The sequence below is a fragment of the Triturus cristatus genome, chromosome 9 (genome assembly GCF_964204655.1).
Source record: "Triturus cristatus chromosome 9, aTriCri1.1, whole genome shotgun sequence".
NCBI classification, from domain to species: Eukaryota; Metazoa; Chordata; class Amphibia; order Caudata; family Salamandridae; genus Triturus; species Triturus cristatus.
The window spans coordinates 7,752,667-7,769,572 of NC_140592.1; the positions used below are offsets into that span (position 1 = coordinate 7,752,667).

At 50.6% G+C, this 16,906-nt stretch overlaps 1 protein-coding gene across 3 annotated transcripts in view; it reads right to left on the bottom strand.

Annotated features, from left to right (window-relative positions):
• Positions 1–1,079: 1,079 nt before the first annotated feature.
• The window catches only part of NISCH (nischarin), a 320,866-nt gene continuing 305,039 nt past the window's right edge, over positions 1,080–16,906 (bottom strand). For all 3 annotated transcript variants that reach the window (XM_085624215.1, XM_085624214.1, XM_085624216.1), the window contains 3 exons: positions 4,830–4,958; positions 3,943–4,104; positions 1,080–2,805 (listed from right to left, as the gene is read on the bottom strand). In XM_085624215.1, the coding sequence (XP_085480341.1) occupies positions 2,177–2,805; positions 3,943–4,104; positions 4,830–4,958 (920 nt within the window). In that variant the 3' untranslated portion in view covers positions 1,080–2,176. The remainder of the gene's footprint in view (positions 2,806–3,942; positions 4,105–4,829; positions 4,959–16,906) is intronic.

The window sequence follows — 16,906 nt, forward strand, 5'->3', positions numbered from 1 at the left end:
CTTCAGTCCTGCCGGACGCTTTTCAGGAAAAACATAAAAACCTGGCTTTTTACGCCACTCTAATCTTTCCTGCTGTTCCGCTTTTCACATTCTTCAGCGCCAAGACGCCTCGGCAATAGTGCGCTTTATAAATAGTCAGTCAATCAGTCAGGAATACGCTTGTGGGGCAGGTCCAGGCCTCTGAATGAGTGTCTGAATAATGGCTGTGAAACTGTTCCTCATAACAAAGACAAATTCTATAAATGTGCTGAGAAGACGGGCCTCTGGGAGGAATCCAAGCTCAGTTTGCTACTGTTGAAGCCGGATCACGGACTCCGTGAGCTTGGGCGTCTATGGATAAAGTGAGCGACAGCAGTCGAAGACATCCTGGGCTGTGGCCCAAACTGTAGTGACTCCACGAGTCGTGGGTATCAGCAGTGCGTCAACAGTGCGCTCCTCCGGCCTCGTACAGCCCTCACGGCCAGCCCTTGAGCTTTAAGCCATGGTCTAGGAACGCAGACGTGCTGATGCCAACCACACAGAAGCCTTTTCATGGAAGTGACCACAATGCCTGGTCAGGAAGAACTCACGTTAAAGGGCTGCGATGTCCACATGGATATAATGCTGTGAATCCGTGAATTCAGGAAAAGTCATAGGCTTGTGGCCTTAAAAAATGGGATTAAAAAAAGGAGATAACTGCCAGTTTACATAGAATGGCCCTGAAAAAGCCGATTTTTATCTGAAAAAACATTTTGGTTGTTTTAATGATGGAATCTGAGTTCACTTAGCAATTTATGAAATTATCATGGATTTTGAAGCTTTTTTATGTGGAATTACAAATAAACATTTTTCATCCGCCAGATTGTCCTACAAGATATCTAATCAACAAGCATCGTTGATTGAATAACTTTGGTTAACCTTGAACCCAATATTTAATTACCTTCAATATTAGAGTTCTTGCAAGAGGTGAAATATACCCACCTAGAGAAGACACGAGAAATGCTCTTGACATCTAGTGGTAAAATTTGAAATATAATTGTAAATTGGGAGCTCTAAAAAAGAGGGGAATCGTAACACACATGACGCAAACGTCTCTACAGTATTATTCACGCTTTAACTTTAATATGTTGTTGATAAATTGCAGACAAGTTACATTAATGAACAGACAATAGTACATTTGATCCCTTTATAAAGATTTATTTAAAAGTTACTATGTTTTAAATTAAGCGTTAGCAGCATATGCAGTAAAATATTTTTATACAAATGGCACTGCACTTGAAACACATCACATGCAAGTTTTGTTTGCCGTTATTTACAGAATTTCACTCGGACTTGACAGTAGAAAGGACATGATCAGAAAGAGCAGACAGCTGTGACCAGCCCTAGACAACAAAGTGTAAAGTTTAGACTCCTACATTTCCGTTTACAAGTTCCCAGGATGCGGTGACGTAACTCTGTGCTGACAATCAACATACAAAATGCAGCAAATCACTCACTTCTTACATTTAGACATTTCCAAATAATACTTCGAAAGAACCTTCGGCAGCCCTTGACATCATCACAAAGCTCTGTGACATTACATGCACAGTGAAACCAGTCGGGAGATAGCACCAGTGGTCCACGCATGGTGGCTTCGGCAGTCACATGTGAACCAGAACCCCTTTCCACTGAGCGGAGTGCGATCGGCTGAACAGCTTCCAGCACGTTTCGGCCAATCACAGAGACATGGTGGCTTCATCATCACAGACCAACACCAGGTGGTCTTAGCGGGATAGTCTCTTCTGGCACCACCAGGCAATGACCATGAGGAGGACAGTCAACATTGTAAACAACTGCTCATGTGCATTGAGATAGGACTAACTCCACGGTCACATCTTCAGATGTCCAGGCATCCCCAAATAAACAACATCTTCTACCTCTGAAAAAAACTCTTGCAAAGTGCTGTGTACGAAAGAGTGCGCTTCCACAGGGATATTTTTAAATTATAAAACTATATTCCCACAGTTACTGCATGTTTAATCTCTTATGCTGCATGTAAAACAGATTTGGAGAGTCCACTTAATTCTCGTGATACAGACCGGCTTCACTGTGCATGTACAGAAGTAACATTTCAGAAGTAACCCCCACAGGGACTATGGGCAGGGCCCGGGTTCTCAAACCACCCCCTGTGCTTCATGTCCAGCCAAAATGACTTTGACTAGCCAGTTAACTCCAGTGGCAGCTCGCGACCACACAAGATCTCCCACTGCCGAGCGAGCAGTGAGATCAGCTTCTCGCGACAGTCCGCGCTTGGGATGAAGATGCACCATTGCACCTCTCTGTTGGCCACACTGTCCCCCCGAGCACCCTTGTGTGGGGTACCCAAAGCTTCACCGAAGTGGTTCAGGGTCAGGCTCTGCATCAGATCATGATTGTGCACATCGTCAAACACAAACGTCAGGGCCTGGGGATAGGTCTGGTATCCCATAAGCACTCGATCCAAGTCGCGGATCCTTCGGCCATCCACAAACTGATACTTGTCTTTCTTGGGGGGCTCCTTTGCAAAGTCAGGCGGCGGGTAGCTGATGAAGTCCTCATTCAAGAGAAAGAGATCGGAGCTGGTCAGCAGGAGCGTCTTTGGCTGAAGGGAGCTGCCCGCTTGAGTGTGGTCGCTTAGAGGACTGACTTGAAAAGCCAAGACGTAGAGCAAGATGTTCAGGGACTGGAGGCTGCCCAGGGGGCCCATTCTCTCCTTCACTATGAAAGTCAGGTCACCAATTTCTTCTTCACTCGGGTAAATAAATCTCACTCTGCTGGAGTGAATCACCTCATAATTCTCCATTTTACCTGAAAGACAAAACAGGTTTTTAGTGAGTTGAACCCTAAGCAGACCCTCTTCTGGCAGCGTGTCGAAGTCTCCCTTGAAACAAGTGAATCTTCTGACCCGAGACCCGAAGGAATACATCAAGACATTACAAAGCACCAAACACAGACCACACCGCCTCCAGGCCCAGCGTCGGATGAATGGCTGCATCTATACGGGTTGCACGCTTGGGGGTGGGGGGGGTTGGGGGTGGGGGGGGGGGGGGTGTATGGAAAGCTGCTTTGGAGTTCTGTTCTTCAGAATGGTTTAGAGAGGGATTTCCATGGTCTGCAGCTCCATTTTAATTGCTGTTCCAGGAGGATGTTTAGCGCTTGTTGCAAGTGTCTGATACACAGAGGACATCCCAGCCATGAGCTCCGACAGAGTCCACTGTGTGTGGGCGTGTGGACTGTGCAACTGAGGCAGCCGTCTCTGGCTCATGCATTACCTATAAAGTCATTTGGCCTAGTAACTGTAGCCCAACTCTGAACTTTTCCAGATATATTGAAAGAAATATAGGATTTTGTGAGACGTTTCCTGGTACCGGAGAAGATGAAATCTCTGCCAGTGACCACAGTGGGTGTTCTTGCTGGACACATCCTTGCCCAGTTATACTAAAAATGGCTACTCCATGGAGTGCTTGTAACCAGCTCGACTCTTCGGAAACACGTGCGGAGTACGCATTATGAATGGTGAGGTGTACTGTACGCCCGTTTTTTTTAAACCAACAGTTTTACTAGACGTCGCACATGGCTGTTCTATCAATACCTGAAGGGAGTGTTTTTTCCTGCTTCGGATCTTGTTTTTCAAGATTCTGGAGAAGTGTTCAGAGCACAAACTTCTCTTCCAAGAGTTTCCTCACACAAATCTAACCGGTTATAACTTCAGATTGCTGGCCCTCTAGTACACTTACCTTCTGATGGCTCTCACACCCTTTCCCCTCAGTGAGTATGTTGTCTCACCCAGATATACGATAATATTGAGCTTCAGCTCTCCTAAAGTCTCCCTGCAAGGTCCAGCACCCGCTCCTCAGGTCTCACCTTGTTGCCCAGATGCACCAGGCCAGCGACGCACCACAGCCATTTTAAAATACAAACTATGAAAAATATTCAACTTTGTACCTGTATTTTTGTTCCCAAATTCGGAATAGAAATCCTTCTCGGCCGGTTCTGGCGACGGCGTCCGCGCCAGCAGCGAAAGAACGGCCATGAGGTGCTGGAGGAAGGTGTGCGTGCAGTAGCTGTCCCTGGTGAGACAGGTCACAATGTGGTCTGCAGCGGGACCTGAAAATACAACACAAGCAGAGCTGTGTCAAGAGGTGGACACACAGACGAATGATTGACAAGCAAACACCTCACCGCCCAGACATGGGTCCTGCAGAGTCCACGGGGTGAAATCCTGTGGATTGACCAGAGCAGGCCCAGGAGGGACTTTACATTAAATGGTGGAAGTGGAGACCACGGAGACCCTGCAGTCCCATGACTGGGCGGTGATGTGTTTGGCCAGATATGGACCCACCCTTATTAGCGCTTATAAGGCTCGCACAGAGTTGGCCACCACATGCAGGTGATAGAGGGACATGCTGTGTTCCGCTGTCAAGGTTGCTGCATAAAGCCCTTGCTGGGCTAGCACGAGGACTACGATGCGCTGTGGCGACGAGGCAAAGCTATACTGATTTTTGCATTTTTATCATCCTATTACAAATAGAAGGGGCTGTGCTCTCAATTTCAAAGGGTCTTGATACCAAGCCTAGTTTGCATTGCTCTTGCAAAGGCCAGCCAGAAGGTTTGCACTTTACATCTGGGACACTTCTGAATCAGTTTTGGAACCACTTAGTTTACTTCGCCATTTCTAAGAATTACAAACAAGCTTGGAGTTTTGTTGGGGTTGCCCATGTGGGTGGCAGGGTGGTGTGGGGATTCACAGGCGGAAGTGAAAGGCGCCACCCCTTCTGCCAGATCTTCAGAAGCACCTGTAGTCTACAAAAGAGATGAATAGTTTCTCTCACCCGCAAACCGGAAATACTGATCGAAAAGTCCAACGTTGACCGACTGCAGATCGACGAGCTTCAGCACGAAGCAGTAGGACAGATGGAAGGGGCTGCTCTCATCATCCACGCTTTTTTGGTTCCAAAAGTCTAAGCAGTAAAAAAAGAATAATTTTTGTGAAGCATATTTGATCCCTGTCGAAGTATAGATCTTCTCATGAGTAGCACTTTATGGATTCACATCACAGAGGTCACTTCAGGCCTAGAGGATGGATACTGACTGGTAAACATCGGCTTTAATGCTGGAGCTGCCCAAGTCTAGCGGGGTGTCCTGGGTGACGAGAGCCATGGTGAGCAGGTCGTACAACTCTCTGCACCTAGATCTCTCCTGAAAGGGTGGGTGGGTGGTTGGTTGGTTGGTTGAAAGGATGAGTGTGTGGGTGAAGGGATAGGTGAAAGGGTAGATGGGTGGGAGAAGGGAAGATATATCGTATAGTTTCAAGTTATTAAAAACCGTCACAATGTAACAAACAGGGTAGAATGAGACGTAAAACTGACAGATAAAAAGTATGACAAGACTCAAAACAAGCCTCTCTCAAGTAACATCACATGATAGCTCATGCAAGACCTAACAAGAGGAGAAGCGAAGGAATGAGGGTAACTAGAACAAGCATTGAAAATGCAATAGGTCTCACCCTCGTTTAAGTTAAAGCAATTCTGTTTGTAATTAGGTGGCTTTTTAGCTTTGCTTTTATTAGTGTTTTTCAAACTTCCATGTACATAACATGCATATGTATGCATATATGTATATGTATACATGCATTTATATTTGTATTTATATAGATATGCACATGTATATATGTATGTTTATATATATTCACTGAAAAAACCATAGGTTTCAGGGGTGTTCTAGTTAGCTGGACTTTTCACTTGTACAAAACCATTGAAATTCCCCAGTTATAGTTAGTTCAGCTAACTATAACTCGCGCGCCCGCAATGCACTGCTGATGACGTCACATATTACATCACTCATGACATGGTCAGTGACATCACTCATGACATCATCCAGTGAATGTGTGTTTTTCTGAAAATTGAAAATTAAATATGTTTTATATATGTATATCTCAAGGTCGATGGAAGAATAAATGGGTATATAAGTGTCTAAATGGATGATTTGTTTTTGAAAAATTGATTGTGTAACTGACTGATTAAGTGTATCATAGTGAATACATGGCTTAGTGAGTAATGTTTAAATATGTAAATATCTGTATCAGTCTCTCACTTTGTGTATAAGTGGCTGCATGGGTTGGTGAGTAGCTACATGGGTGTCTATATAGGTTATTAGTTGGTTTTTTGAGTATCAGTCTGAGTGTCTGCATGGTTCGGTGGGGGGTATTACGTAGTGCATAGGTGCATGAATGAGTGACTCACTGTTTGTATGTGTTGAAGACAGCATGTGTGCAGGACTATATGGGTGAATGAGTGTGTGCATGGGTGTGTTAGTGAGTGAATGACTGTCTCAATAGTGTCTTTATGAGTAACTACATATGTTTTAAACTAGTATATGTGACTATTGGTGTATATAAGTGAGTATATGTGAGAGTGTGAGATTCAAAGAGTTCCTGTATGAATAAGTATGTGTTTCTATAAGTGATTGTTTAAAAGACTAAGTATGTGTAAGTTTCCGTAGAAGTAAGTGTGGTGGTGTGTGTATAACTGTATATGCAAGTAAATGTATGTTTAATTCTTTATTAGCATGAGTGACTATGTGTGTGAGTAACTCTATGGATGAGTGGCATTGTGTAACAGGATGTATAGGTGTACGAGTACATATGATGAGTGAGTACATGTATGAGTGACTGTATAGGACTGTTGGTGAATGAGTGGATGTGTATGTGGATCTTAGAATTACTGAAGAGTTTGTTGTAACTGGTATTGGTATGTCCATTGTTTTGAAAATTTGAGTCTCCTTTTTTTGAATGTGTGTATCAAAGGTTATATTAGGGTGAGAAGAGGTCTGCCACTCTATCACAAGGATGATGTCATCAGTGATGTCATCAGTGATGTCATTTGAGATGTCATCAGTGATGTCATCAGTGATGTCACTGACCATGTCATGAGTGATGTAATATGTGACGTCATCAGCAGTGCATTGCGGGCGCGCGAGTTATAGTTAGCTGAACTAACTATAACGGGGGAATTTCAATGGTTTTGTACAAGTGAAAAGTCCAGCTAACTATAACACCCCTGAAACCTATGGTTTTTTCAGTGAATTTCTGAGGTTTTTTAAATGCTAATTCCTAACTATAATGTGCCTGAAACCTATGGTTTTTGCTGTGAATTTCAAAGGTTTTTTAAATGCTAATTTCTAACTATGCCTACAGAGATAGGACATGTGAAGAAAGAAGAAAAAATGCACAGAAAGAAAAAAAAGAAATGCCGAAAGAAGCAACAGAAGTCCTCAAAGACGAAGAAAAGTGCAGGAAGAAGGATAACGTGCAGAAAGAACAAAAAGAAGAGCAGAAAGAAGCCTTGTTGCAAAATCATCCTGTACCCTCAACTTTTTCAGACGGATACTGGTGGTAACTGAGTCTGACTAACCAGTCCTAGAGCCAGTGCTATGTTAAAAGACACTTAGAATACAGCGAAAACACCTACATACACTAGGGAACATTATGCGTTGGGGTCCCCCTGTGATTAGCATGACCTCCTCTGTAAGCCCCTAGTATACAATAGGGCAGGGGGATTAAAGAACAAGTTACTAACCTTCGGTAACGATGTATCTGTAAGAAACATTAGTTAGTTAGATTCCTCACCTTAGAATATCCCCAGGCGTCAGACTGGATCCGGAAGATTTTTCGTCAGCAATACCCCTTGCGCGTCGCTAGGCGTCGTCTGCGGCTCCGCGTCCGTCGTCGGCGTCGTGCGCCGGGATGACGTCGTCGGAGTACTTAGACGCCGCCCTCGCGCGCTGACGTCAGTTCTTGTACATAGCCTTCCGCGCCAGGAACGCAGAGCCATGCAAAGACCGACACTGGTGCCAAAAATAAAATCTAGGGGCCTGAAAGGACAACCTTAACCCTAGATGTCAGTTCGCAGAACGGGGAGGATGGGAGGGTCGGTGAGGAATCTAACTAACTAATGTTTCTTACAGATACATCGTTACCGAAGGTTAGTAACTTGTTCATCTGAAAGAAACACGTTAGTTAGATTCCTCACCTTAGAATAGATACCCAAGCAATACCATCCCCGGTGGTGGGTCTGCGAACCAAGATCACACCAGAAAGTCCTGGAGGACAGAACGGCCAAAGAAGCCATCCCTCCGGACTTGGCTGTCAAGGCAATAATGCCTGGCAAACGTGTGTAGAGAAGCCCACGTCGCCGCCTGACAGATGTCCTGCAAAGGGACTCCCCGTCCCAAGGCAGTAGTAGCCGCCGTGGCCCGAGTAGAATGGGCGCGCAGCCCAACAGGAGGGTCCTTTTTAGCCAAGGAATAGCAGATTTTTATACACAAAACGACCCACCGAGAGATGGTTCGTTTGTGCACAGCTTTCCCCTTCTTAGCGCCCACGTACCCAACAAAAAGCTGGTCGTCCACCCGGAACTGTTTTGTGCGGTCCAGATAGAAGGAGAGCGCACGTTTTGGGTCCAGACGATGGAGCCTCTCTTCCTCTTTGGAAGGATGCGGAGGCGGAAAGAAGGTGGGCAAGGTGACAGACTGCCCAAGGTGAAATGGAGTCACCACTTTAGGAAGAAAAGAGGGACGAGGCCGAAGGACAACCTTGTCCGGATGAACAGATAGAAAAGGAGGCTTTGAAGATAAAGCCTGGAGCTCACTCACCCGTCTAGCCGAGGTGATGGCTACCAGAAAAGCAGTCTTTAGAGTTAGAAGACGAAGAGGGCAATTGTGAAGAGGCTCGAAGGGAGCGCACATCAGGAATGTCAAAACCAGATTCAAGTCCCACTGAGGCATTACAAAAGGGACAGGAGGGAACGTGTGTGTAATGCCTTTGAGAAAGCGTGTAACCACAGGGGACTTGAAAAGAGAAGGCTGATCAGGAAGCCGCAAGAAGGCGGAGATGGCAGCAAGATAACCTTTCAGGGTGCCCAGGGCAGAGCCCTGCCGGGCCAGAGAAAGCAGGAAGAGGAGAACCTCAGAAAGAGGGGCGGAAAGGGGATCCACAGCCTTTGCTGTGCACCATGCCACAAATTTGTTCCACCGGCAGGCGTATACCGACTTTGTGGAGGGACGCCTGGCTGCCAGAATGATATCACAGACTTCAGGAGGCAAGTCAAATGGCATCAACTGCCGCCGCTCAATCTCCACGCATGGAGGTGGAGGCTGGACAGGTTCGGGTGGAGGACCGTCCCCTGCTGCTGCGACAGAAGATCCTCCCGAAGGGGCAGACGTATCGGGGGATCGGTCAACAGACTGAGTAGCTCGGGATACCAGTATCTTCGTGCCCAATCCGGAGCCACCAAGATGACTTGGGCCCGGTCGCGCCTGATCTTCTTCAGCACTCTGGGCAGAAGTGGTATAGGCGGAAAGGCGTACAACAGACCGCAACTCCACTCGTGACGAAAAGCGTCGCCGAGCGAGTGCCGCCTTGGAAATTCCAACGCGCAGAACTGCTGACATTGCGCGTTCTCTTCGGTGGCGAATAGATCTAACCAAGGCTCTCCCCACTGCTGAAAGAGGCCTTGCACCACTTCGGAGTTCAGACGCCATTCGTGATCCATCATGCACCGGCGGCTGAGTTCGTCTGCTCTGGCGTTCAGAGAGCCCGCCAGATGTTGAACCACCAGGGTGACGCCCTGGTGTTCCAGCCATGTCCAGAGGCGCAGAGCCTCCTGACAAAGGGTCCACGACCCCACCCCGCCCTGTTTGTTGCAGTACCACATGGCGGTGGTGTTGTCCGTGAACACCTGCACGACACTTCCCCTGACAGAGGGAAGGAAGGCTTTCAGTGCAAGCCGGATCGCTCTCAACTCCAACAGGTTGATGTGGAGACGAGACTCCGCCGGAGACCAGAGGCCTCTGATCTCCGCCTCTCCCATATGGCCACCCCAACCCAGGAGGGACGCATCCGTCACTACGACATGCTCCGGTTGGGGAAGGGAGAGGCTCTTGCCCTTGACCCACTCGCGGTCCGTGAGCCACCACTGCAACTGCTGTGCAGTGCCCTCCGAGATCAAGACATGGTCGGACAGGTTGCCGTGATGCTGGGCCCACTGAAACTTCAGGTCCCACTGCAGAGCCCGCATGCGCCGCCTGGCGTGATGCACTAGTAGGATGCAGGAGGCCATCAGCCCCAGAAGCCGCAACACTAGCCTGACCGAAACCCGGGATAGAGGCCGAAAGATGGGAATCAGGGCCTGTATATCCCGGACCCGCTGTTCCGGTGGATGGACCCGGAACTGCGCCGAATCGAGAACCGCTCCGATGAAGAGGAGCTTCTGAGAGGGACTCAAGTGTGACTTCGGCACGTTGATGGAAAACCCCAGCAAATGCAGGAGATCCGCCGTAGTCTGGAGGTGGGAGACGACTGCCTGGGGCGAGCCCGCCTTCAACAACCAGTCGTCGAGATAGGGGAAGACTGGGACCCCTGATCTGCGCAGATGAGCTGCGACCACCGCCATCACTTTCGTGAACACCCGAGGGGCACTGGTGAGGCCGAAGGGGAGCACGGTAAACTGAAAGTGCTCTTGGCCCACCGTGAACCGCAGGTAACGCCGGTGGGCCGGCAGGACGGGGATATGGAAATATGCGTCCTGCAAGTCCAACGCTACCATCCAGTCTCCAGGGTCTAGGGCAGCTAAAACCTGAGCCAACGTTAGCATCTTGAACCTTTCCTTTCGGAGGAAGGCATTGACGTTCCGGAGGTCCAAGATAGGGCGCAGGCCCCCCTTGCCCTTCTTGGGAACCAGAAAGTAGTGGGAATAACAACCACGACCTACTTCTGGACTCGGAACGCGCTCGACGGCCCCCTTGGCCAAGAGAGCCGAAACTTCCTCGCGGAGAAGATCCAAATGATCCCCCGAGATACGGTGGTGCTGTGGTGGCATGGCTGGAGGGGTCGTCTCGAAGGGGAGGGAGTAGCCCCTTCGGACGATTTGCAGCACCCACCTGTCCGATGTTATGGACCGCCAGTGGAGCAGGTGATGGCGAACTCTGTCGCCCACTGGCGTGGTATGGGCCTGAAAGCTCGGACTAGGAGGGCTTTGAGGCGGATGCTGCCGGGGTGGAAGTGGGCTGACCACGTCGGCCTCCATTTCCGCCACGGCGGAAGCCACGTCCGCGACCGCGCGCAGGTTGGTTCTGCGGCTGGTGGCTCTGCGGACGTGAGGAGGCGCCCCTTCCTTGGCCACGAAAGGGGCGAAAAGCGGAGGTGTGCGCCCGCGGAGCCGAGAGGCCCAAGGACTTGGCCGTAGCCCGGGAGTCCTTAAAGCGGTTCAGCGCACTGTCCGCCTTCTCACCAAACAGGCGAGTGCCATCAAAGGGCATGTCCATGAGGGTGTTCTGGACATCCCCGGAAAATGACGTGGACCGCATCCAGGCGTGGCGGCGGAGCGCCACCGTGGTGGAAATCGCCCGACCTAGCGAGTCCGTGGTGTCAAGCCCACATCTTATGGCGTGCCGTGCTGCATCCCTCCCATCGGCCAGAGCCTGGGAAAGACGTGGCCGGACCTCCTCCGGACACAGGGGCAGCACGTCCTCCACCGTATCCCACAGGGAATGGGAATAACGGTCCAAGAGACAGGCGGTATTTAAGGACCGCAGGCCCAAACTAAGGGACGAGAACAGTTTCTTGCCAAACTGCTCGAGTCTCTTGGAATCCCGGTCCGGCGGAGCGGTCGGGAAGGAGGATTGGGAAGTAGAGGCCTGGATAACCAGACTCTCGGGGGTGGGGTGTTGGGACAGGAAGCTGGGGTCGCCCGGAGCAGGGCGGTGGCGCCTGGCAACGTTCCTATCCACAGGAGGAACTGTGGAGGGCTTGGACCAGGTGCCCTGCAGAACGTCAGTGAGGGCCTCGTTAAACGGCAGCAGAGGCTCAGTGGAGCTTGCTGAGGTTTGAAGCACCTCAGTGAGGATGTTGGCCCTCACAGCCACGGCAGGCAACTCGAGCCCAAGGGCCTCAGCCGCCTTGCGCAGCACCACAGAAAATGCTGCACCCTCCTCCGAAGCCACGGTCGGAGGAGAAGTGAATCCAGCGTCTGGCGAGGTGTCCAGCCCGCTGGCCTCCCCCAGTTCATCTGCCCAGTCCTGAGAAAGCTGTGACTGAACAGCCAGAGGGTCCTCGAACCCCTCCCAGTCGCCCCCTTCTTCCGATTCCTGATAAACAGGAGGAATGATCGGAACCGGACTGTAGAGATGGTAGGTCTCTAGCGGCGTCGGATGCGGCGTCGGCGGACGCCGTGCCGGCGTCGGGTCCGGATGAGGGCTAAACTGGGGCGTCGGCGTCACAGGCGTCGGCGTCGGCGGCGCCGGTGACGGCGTCGGTGGTTCAGGCGTCGGCGCCGGTTGAGGAGTGACAAGGTCAACCGGCGTCGACTGGGGCCCAAGCATGGGCCCCGCGGGGACCTGCGGCGTCGAGACCGGAGTCGTCGACGGCGCCGGGGCCGGAGCCGCCGGCACGCGAGGTCGCCCAGTCGAGCCCGCGGGGCCCGAAGGCGCGCCAGCGGGCGTCGACGGCGGGGCCAGGCTCCTCATGGCCGAGAGGAAGGCGCTGATCTCCGCCGGCGCCGCGTCAGCCCCAGGGACCGGAAGGTATGGGGGCGGACGCGGCACCTGCGGCTCCGCCGGAGCCGCGGGGGTGGAACCACTTGGACCCTCGGCCGAGTCGCGCGACCGGCGAGGGGAGTCCGAAGAGCGGTGTCGCCTCTTGGACTTCTTTGAGTGCTTGGACTTACCCGACGACTTGGAGCCCGACGATCGATGGTGGCGTCGGCTAGGGCTCCGCGAGCGATCCTTGGACCTCCTCCTGGACCGGGATCGCGCACGACGCGGAGCCGAGTGGCGAAGCTCGAGAAGCTTGCGGGACCGCTCCCGCCTAGCCTTCGAAGTCAGGGCCTGGCAGTCGTTGCACGACTCCGCGTCGTGGTCGAGGCCTAAGCAATAGAGGCACCGGCGGTGGTGATCGGTCACCGACATCAGTCGATGACAGTCTTCACAAGCCTTGAACCCAGGCATCCTACCGGCACCAGATGTCGACAGACAGGGATCAAAAATGATCAAAAAGAGTTAGTCAAAAAAGACTAAAAGGGGTAGCTCTCCCGGATCTGCGCTTACTGGCGCGGAAAAAAGAAGAACTGACGTCAGCGCGCGAGGGCGGCGTCTAAGTACTCCGACGACGTCATCCCGGCGCACGACGCCGACGACGGACGCGGAGCCGCAGACGACGCCTAGCGACGCGCAAGGGGTATTGCTGACGAAAAATCTTCCGGATCCAGTCTGACGCCTGGGGATATTCTAAGGTGAGGAATCTAACTAACGTGTTTCTTTCAGATACTACCTCTTAAAACAGGCCACAGGGCGTTTTTGCACACGTTAACTCAGGCCCCGTCCCCTCCCTTCACCACTGTGTAAACACGCCCTGTGTCCGTTTTTAGTTGGGAGATTAAGTTCATTTGAATCCTGAGGGTCCCTAGGGTCCAACTAGCCCACTAGGTACCTCCAGTAAGTGCCACAGAGCTGCGTTGCAGAGAGGTGTAAAAAGTGGCACGGCCTGGACCACCTTTCTGCAATGCAGCTCAGTGGCGCTTACTGGAAGCACTTGGTGGGCTAGTTAGCCCCCAGGGGCCCTCAGTATTGAAGGGAAATTATATCCCCAATTTAAAACATGCCATAGTGCGTGTTTGCACAAGTCACCTCAGGCCCCGTCCCCTCCCTTCACCACTGTGTAAATGCGCCCTGTGGCTGTTCTAAGTTGAGAGATTAAGTCCCCTTGAATCCTAAGGGTCCCTAGGGCCAAACTAGACCACCAGGTACCTCCAGTAAGTGCCACAGAGCTGCGTTGCAGAGAGGTGTAAAAAGGGGCTTGGCCTCAGAACACCTTTCTGCAGTGCAGCTCCCTGGCGCATACTGGAGATGCCTGTTGGACTAGTTGGCCCTCAGGGACCCTCAGTATTGAAGAGGAATTAATTCCCCAACTTACAACTCGCCAGGGGGCGCGTTTGCAGAGTGCTGCAAGGAGGGGGCGTGGCCTCCGGCACGATGCCAGTCTTATTTATTTTAATTTTTTAAGAAGGGGGACTGTGTGGTTCCCCTTCTTCTAATTTATTGGCCCCGATGACCCCATCCCCCAGGGCCTGTCTCCTAATTATATTTTTTTGACCCCAATCCTTAGGGCCGGCCACTGTTTTTGATTATTTTAAAAAAATATATATTTATAGACACACCTAGGACATGCTGGACAAACCGTACGTACCTATCACCATGACGATTTGCGTGATCTTCATTAAAAGGAGACTATGCATACAATGAATCCACGTGGAATGTATTTACACCACTAGTGAAGCTCTGACATGTCTGACGCCCTACCGTGCCTAATCCCGGTAGACACCCTTGTCGTTTATTTATACAAACATGGGTAGCTATTGACGGGCACATTTAATACACATGCACACCAAGCCATTCAAAGGGGATTTGACAAAAATTCGACCAAAACTATGCAAGAAACCCCCCTCACGGTTAATAAAACACACATCCACTGCCGGATGTGTAATACTTTTTATTTTACTCTCTGGAAAGGGGACGAGCATCACTTGAGAGTCACAGCGCGCTCCTGGCAGAGCCCAATGCTGTGTTACACCCACCACTGCCTGCTGAGTGCCACACACCTCTGTGTTGTATTCCACTAGCTAGTGCATATGCTATGACACTCTCTAGCCCATGTGCACTGTAACACCACCCCGTGAATATGTCATGCCACACTTGTCTTCGCACGGGTTATATTGCCCCATCTAACGTGCCTTCCTCGATGCCTATGTTATAACGCACAGTGCTATGCCATACATATTACAATCTGGGATCCATATCTTTGTCACAGTGCATATGCAACGTTACACTCCCCAGCACATATTTTATATTACAACTTTAGAGACTAGTTAGGTTACACAACACTGCCCTGTGCATATTACACTCCAAGGCGCATATCGCATAGCACGCGCTACTGCCTGTGCTATCTCACGCTCTCCAATGAATCTGTCATTGCGCACAATGTATTGCATATTATATTTCACGCCCGGTTCATCTTATATCACACTTTTTGGTGCATAGTTTATACCATACACTATATCTAGTTTTCATTTTCAATCGTGCTCTCAGGACTATGTTCTATATAACACTGTGTTCACCTACCCTTTTCACGGGCATTACATTTTGCGATAGGGGGTGGAGGGTCAGGGGGTGTTTCTGCCAAGTGAGCCCGGAGTCACAGTCACAAACGTCCTCTTCTTCCTGAATAAAAGTGAGATTATTCTGCATACTTGTTCATATTTTAAGTAGTTCGCACAGACACACGTTTTAAAAACAATAAAGTTCCTAATACCCGCCTTCTCTGAACAGTTAGCTTGCTGCCCCATCCCCCTCCTCCCTATCCTCTGTTGTGTGAATCCATGGACTAGCCTCCTCCCTCCTGCCATGCATGGTCTGATGTGCTGCCACTGCCCTCAATTTAGCATGATGTACCAGTCCAATCCTCCTGCCCTCCATTGCCCAATTCTATGCCCCATCATTGACCTCCTGCTTAAACTCTGTGCTTAGCTTGCTGCCCCTATTCTCCTTCCCCCTGCCCTCCGATGTCTTTGTGCATGCCCCCGCTCCATCCTTTTTGCCCACCATGTTCCATGGACCTGCCACTCCTATCTACTCTGAGTGTTCTGTTGAGCTGCCACTCCCCTCCCACCTGCCTAGCATTGTCAGATGACTGTAACCTGTCCCTGCCACCTCCACCCTGCCTGTCCACATGCCATGCCCCTATCCTCTTCCTCCTGTCCTACATGGTCCATTGTACTGCCACACCCTTCTGCACTCCCTGGTCTGTTGTGCTGCAACTGCTCCTCCTGCCTGTCCCGTGCGGTCTGTTGAGGCCCCTTCCCCTGAACTTTGTCTGTGCACAGGTCCTGACCCTCCCTTCTATCCTCCATCGTCCTTTGTGCATGCCCCTGCACCCTCCTTCTTGCCCATCATAGCCATTGTGCTGCCACTAACCCTCCCACTTGCCATGCATGGTCTTCTGTGCTGCCATGGCCCCTCCCACCTTCCCTGTGTGGTCAGTTAGCTGGCCCTGACCCCCTCCCACCTTCCCTCCATGGTCTGTGTGTATGCCATCACAGTCTCACTGTTGCTCTTAATGGTGTGTCTTGCTTCTAGTGCCCATCCTGCCTGACCTCCATGGCTATCTTGCTGCTCCTGCCCTGCCCCCTTGCCCCCAGCCCTCTGTTTACATGTGCAGACCCCTACTCCCTCCCTCCTGGCTTGTCTGTTCCAATGTAATGCCCCTGATCCGTCCCTCCTGCCCTTTATGGTCTGTTATGCTGCAGCTTTCTCTCCTGTCTGTCCATTATGGTCAGCTAGCTACCATTGCCTCTTGCCCCTCTGTTCTCTGTTGTCCATGTGCATGGTCCTGTTCCCTCCTTCTTGCTTTCTATGGATTGTTGTGCTGCACTCCCGTCCCGCATGCCCTGTGTGGTGTATTGTGCTGCTGCAAACCCTGATGCCTGCCCTGCAGGGTCAGTTTGGTGCACCTCTCCATGTCCCTCCTGTCCTCTGTTATCCAAGTCCATGCCCCTACCCTATTTCCTTCCATGATCCAATGTACCATACTTGCGAACATTTTGAACTTGGTAAGAGGGAGATTTTGAAAAAAAACTGGGGTATTGATTTCCCCTTTGAGTTGCACTGAAAAAGAGGAGATTGTAGACAGGAGACAGATCAAATAAAGCCCATTTGATCTTAAAAACATTGGACGTTTCCTGGCTAAATCGGGTCTGTTGGCATGTATAGTTGTACTACCATTGCCTCTTCCTTCTGCCCACAACGGTCTATTACATTGCCACAGCCTCTCTTGCAAGTCCTGTATTGTTGGTTTGTTGCC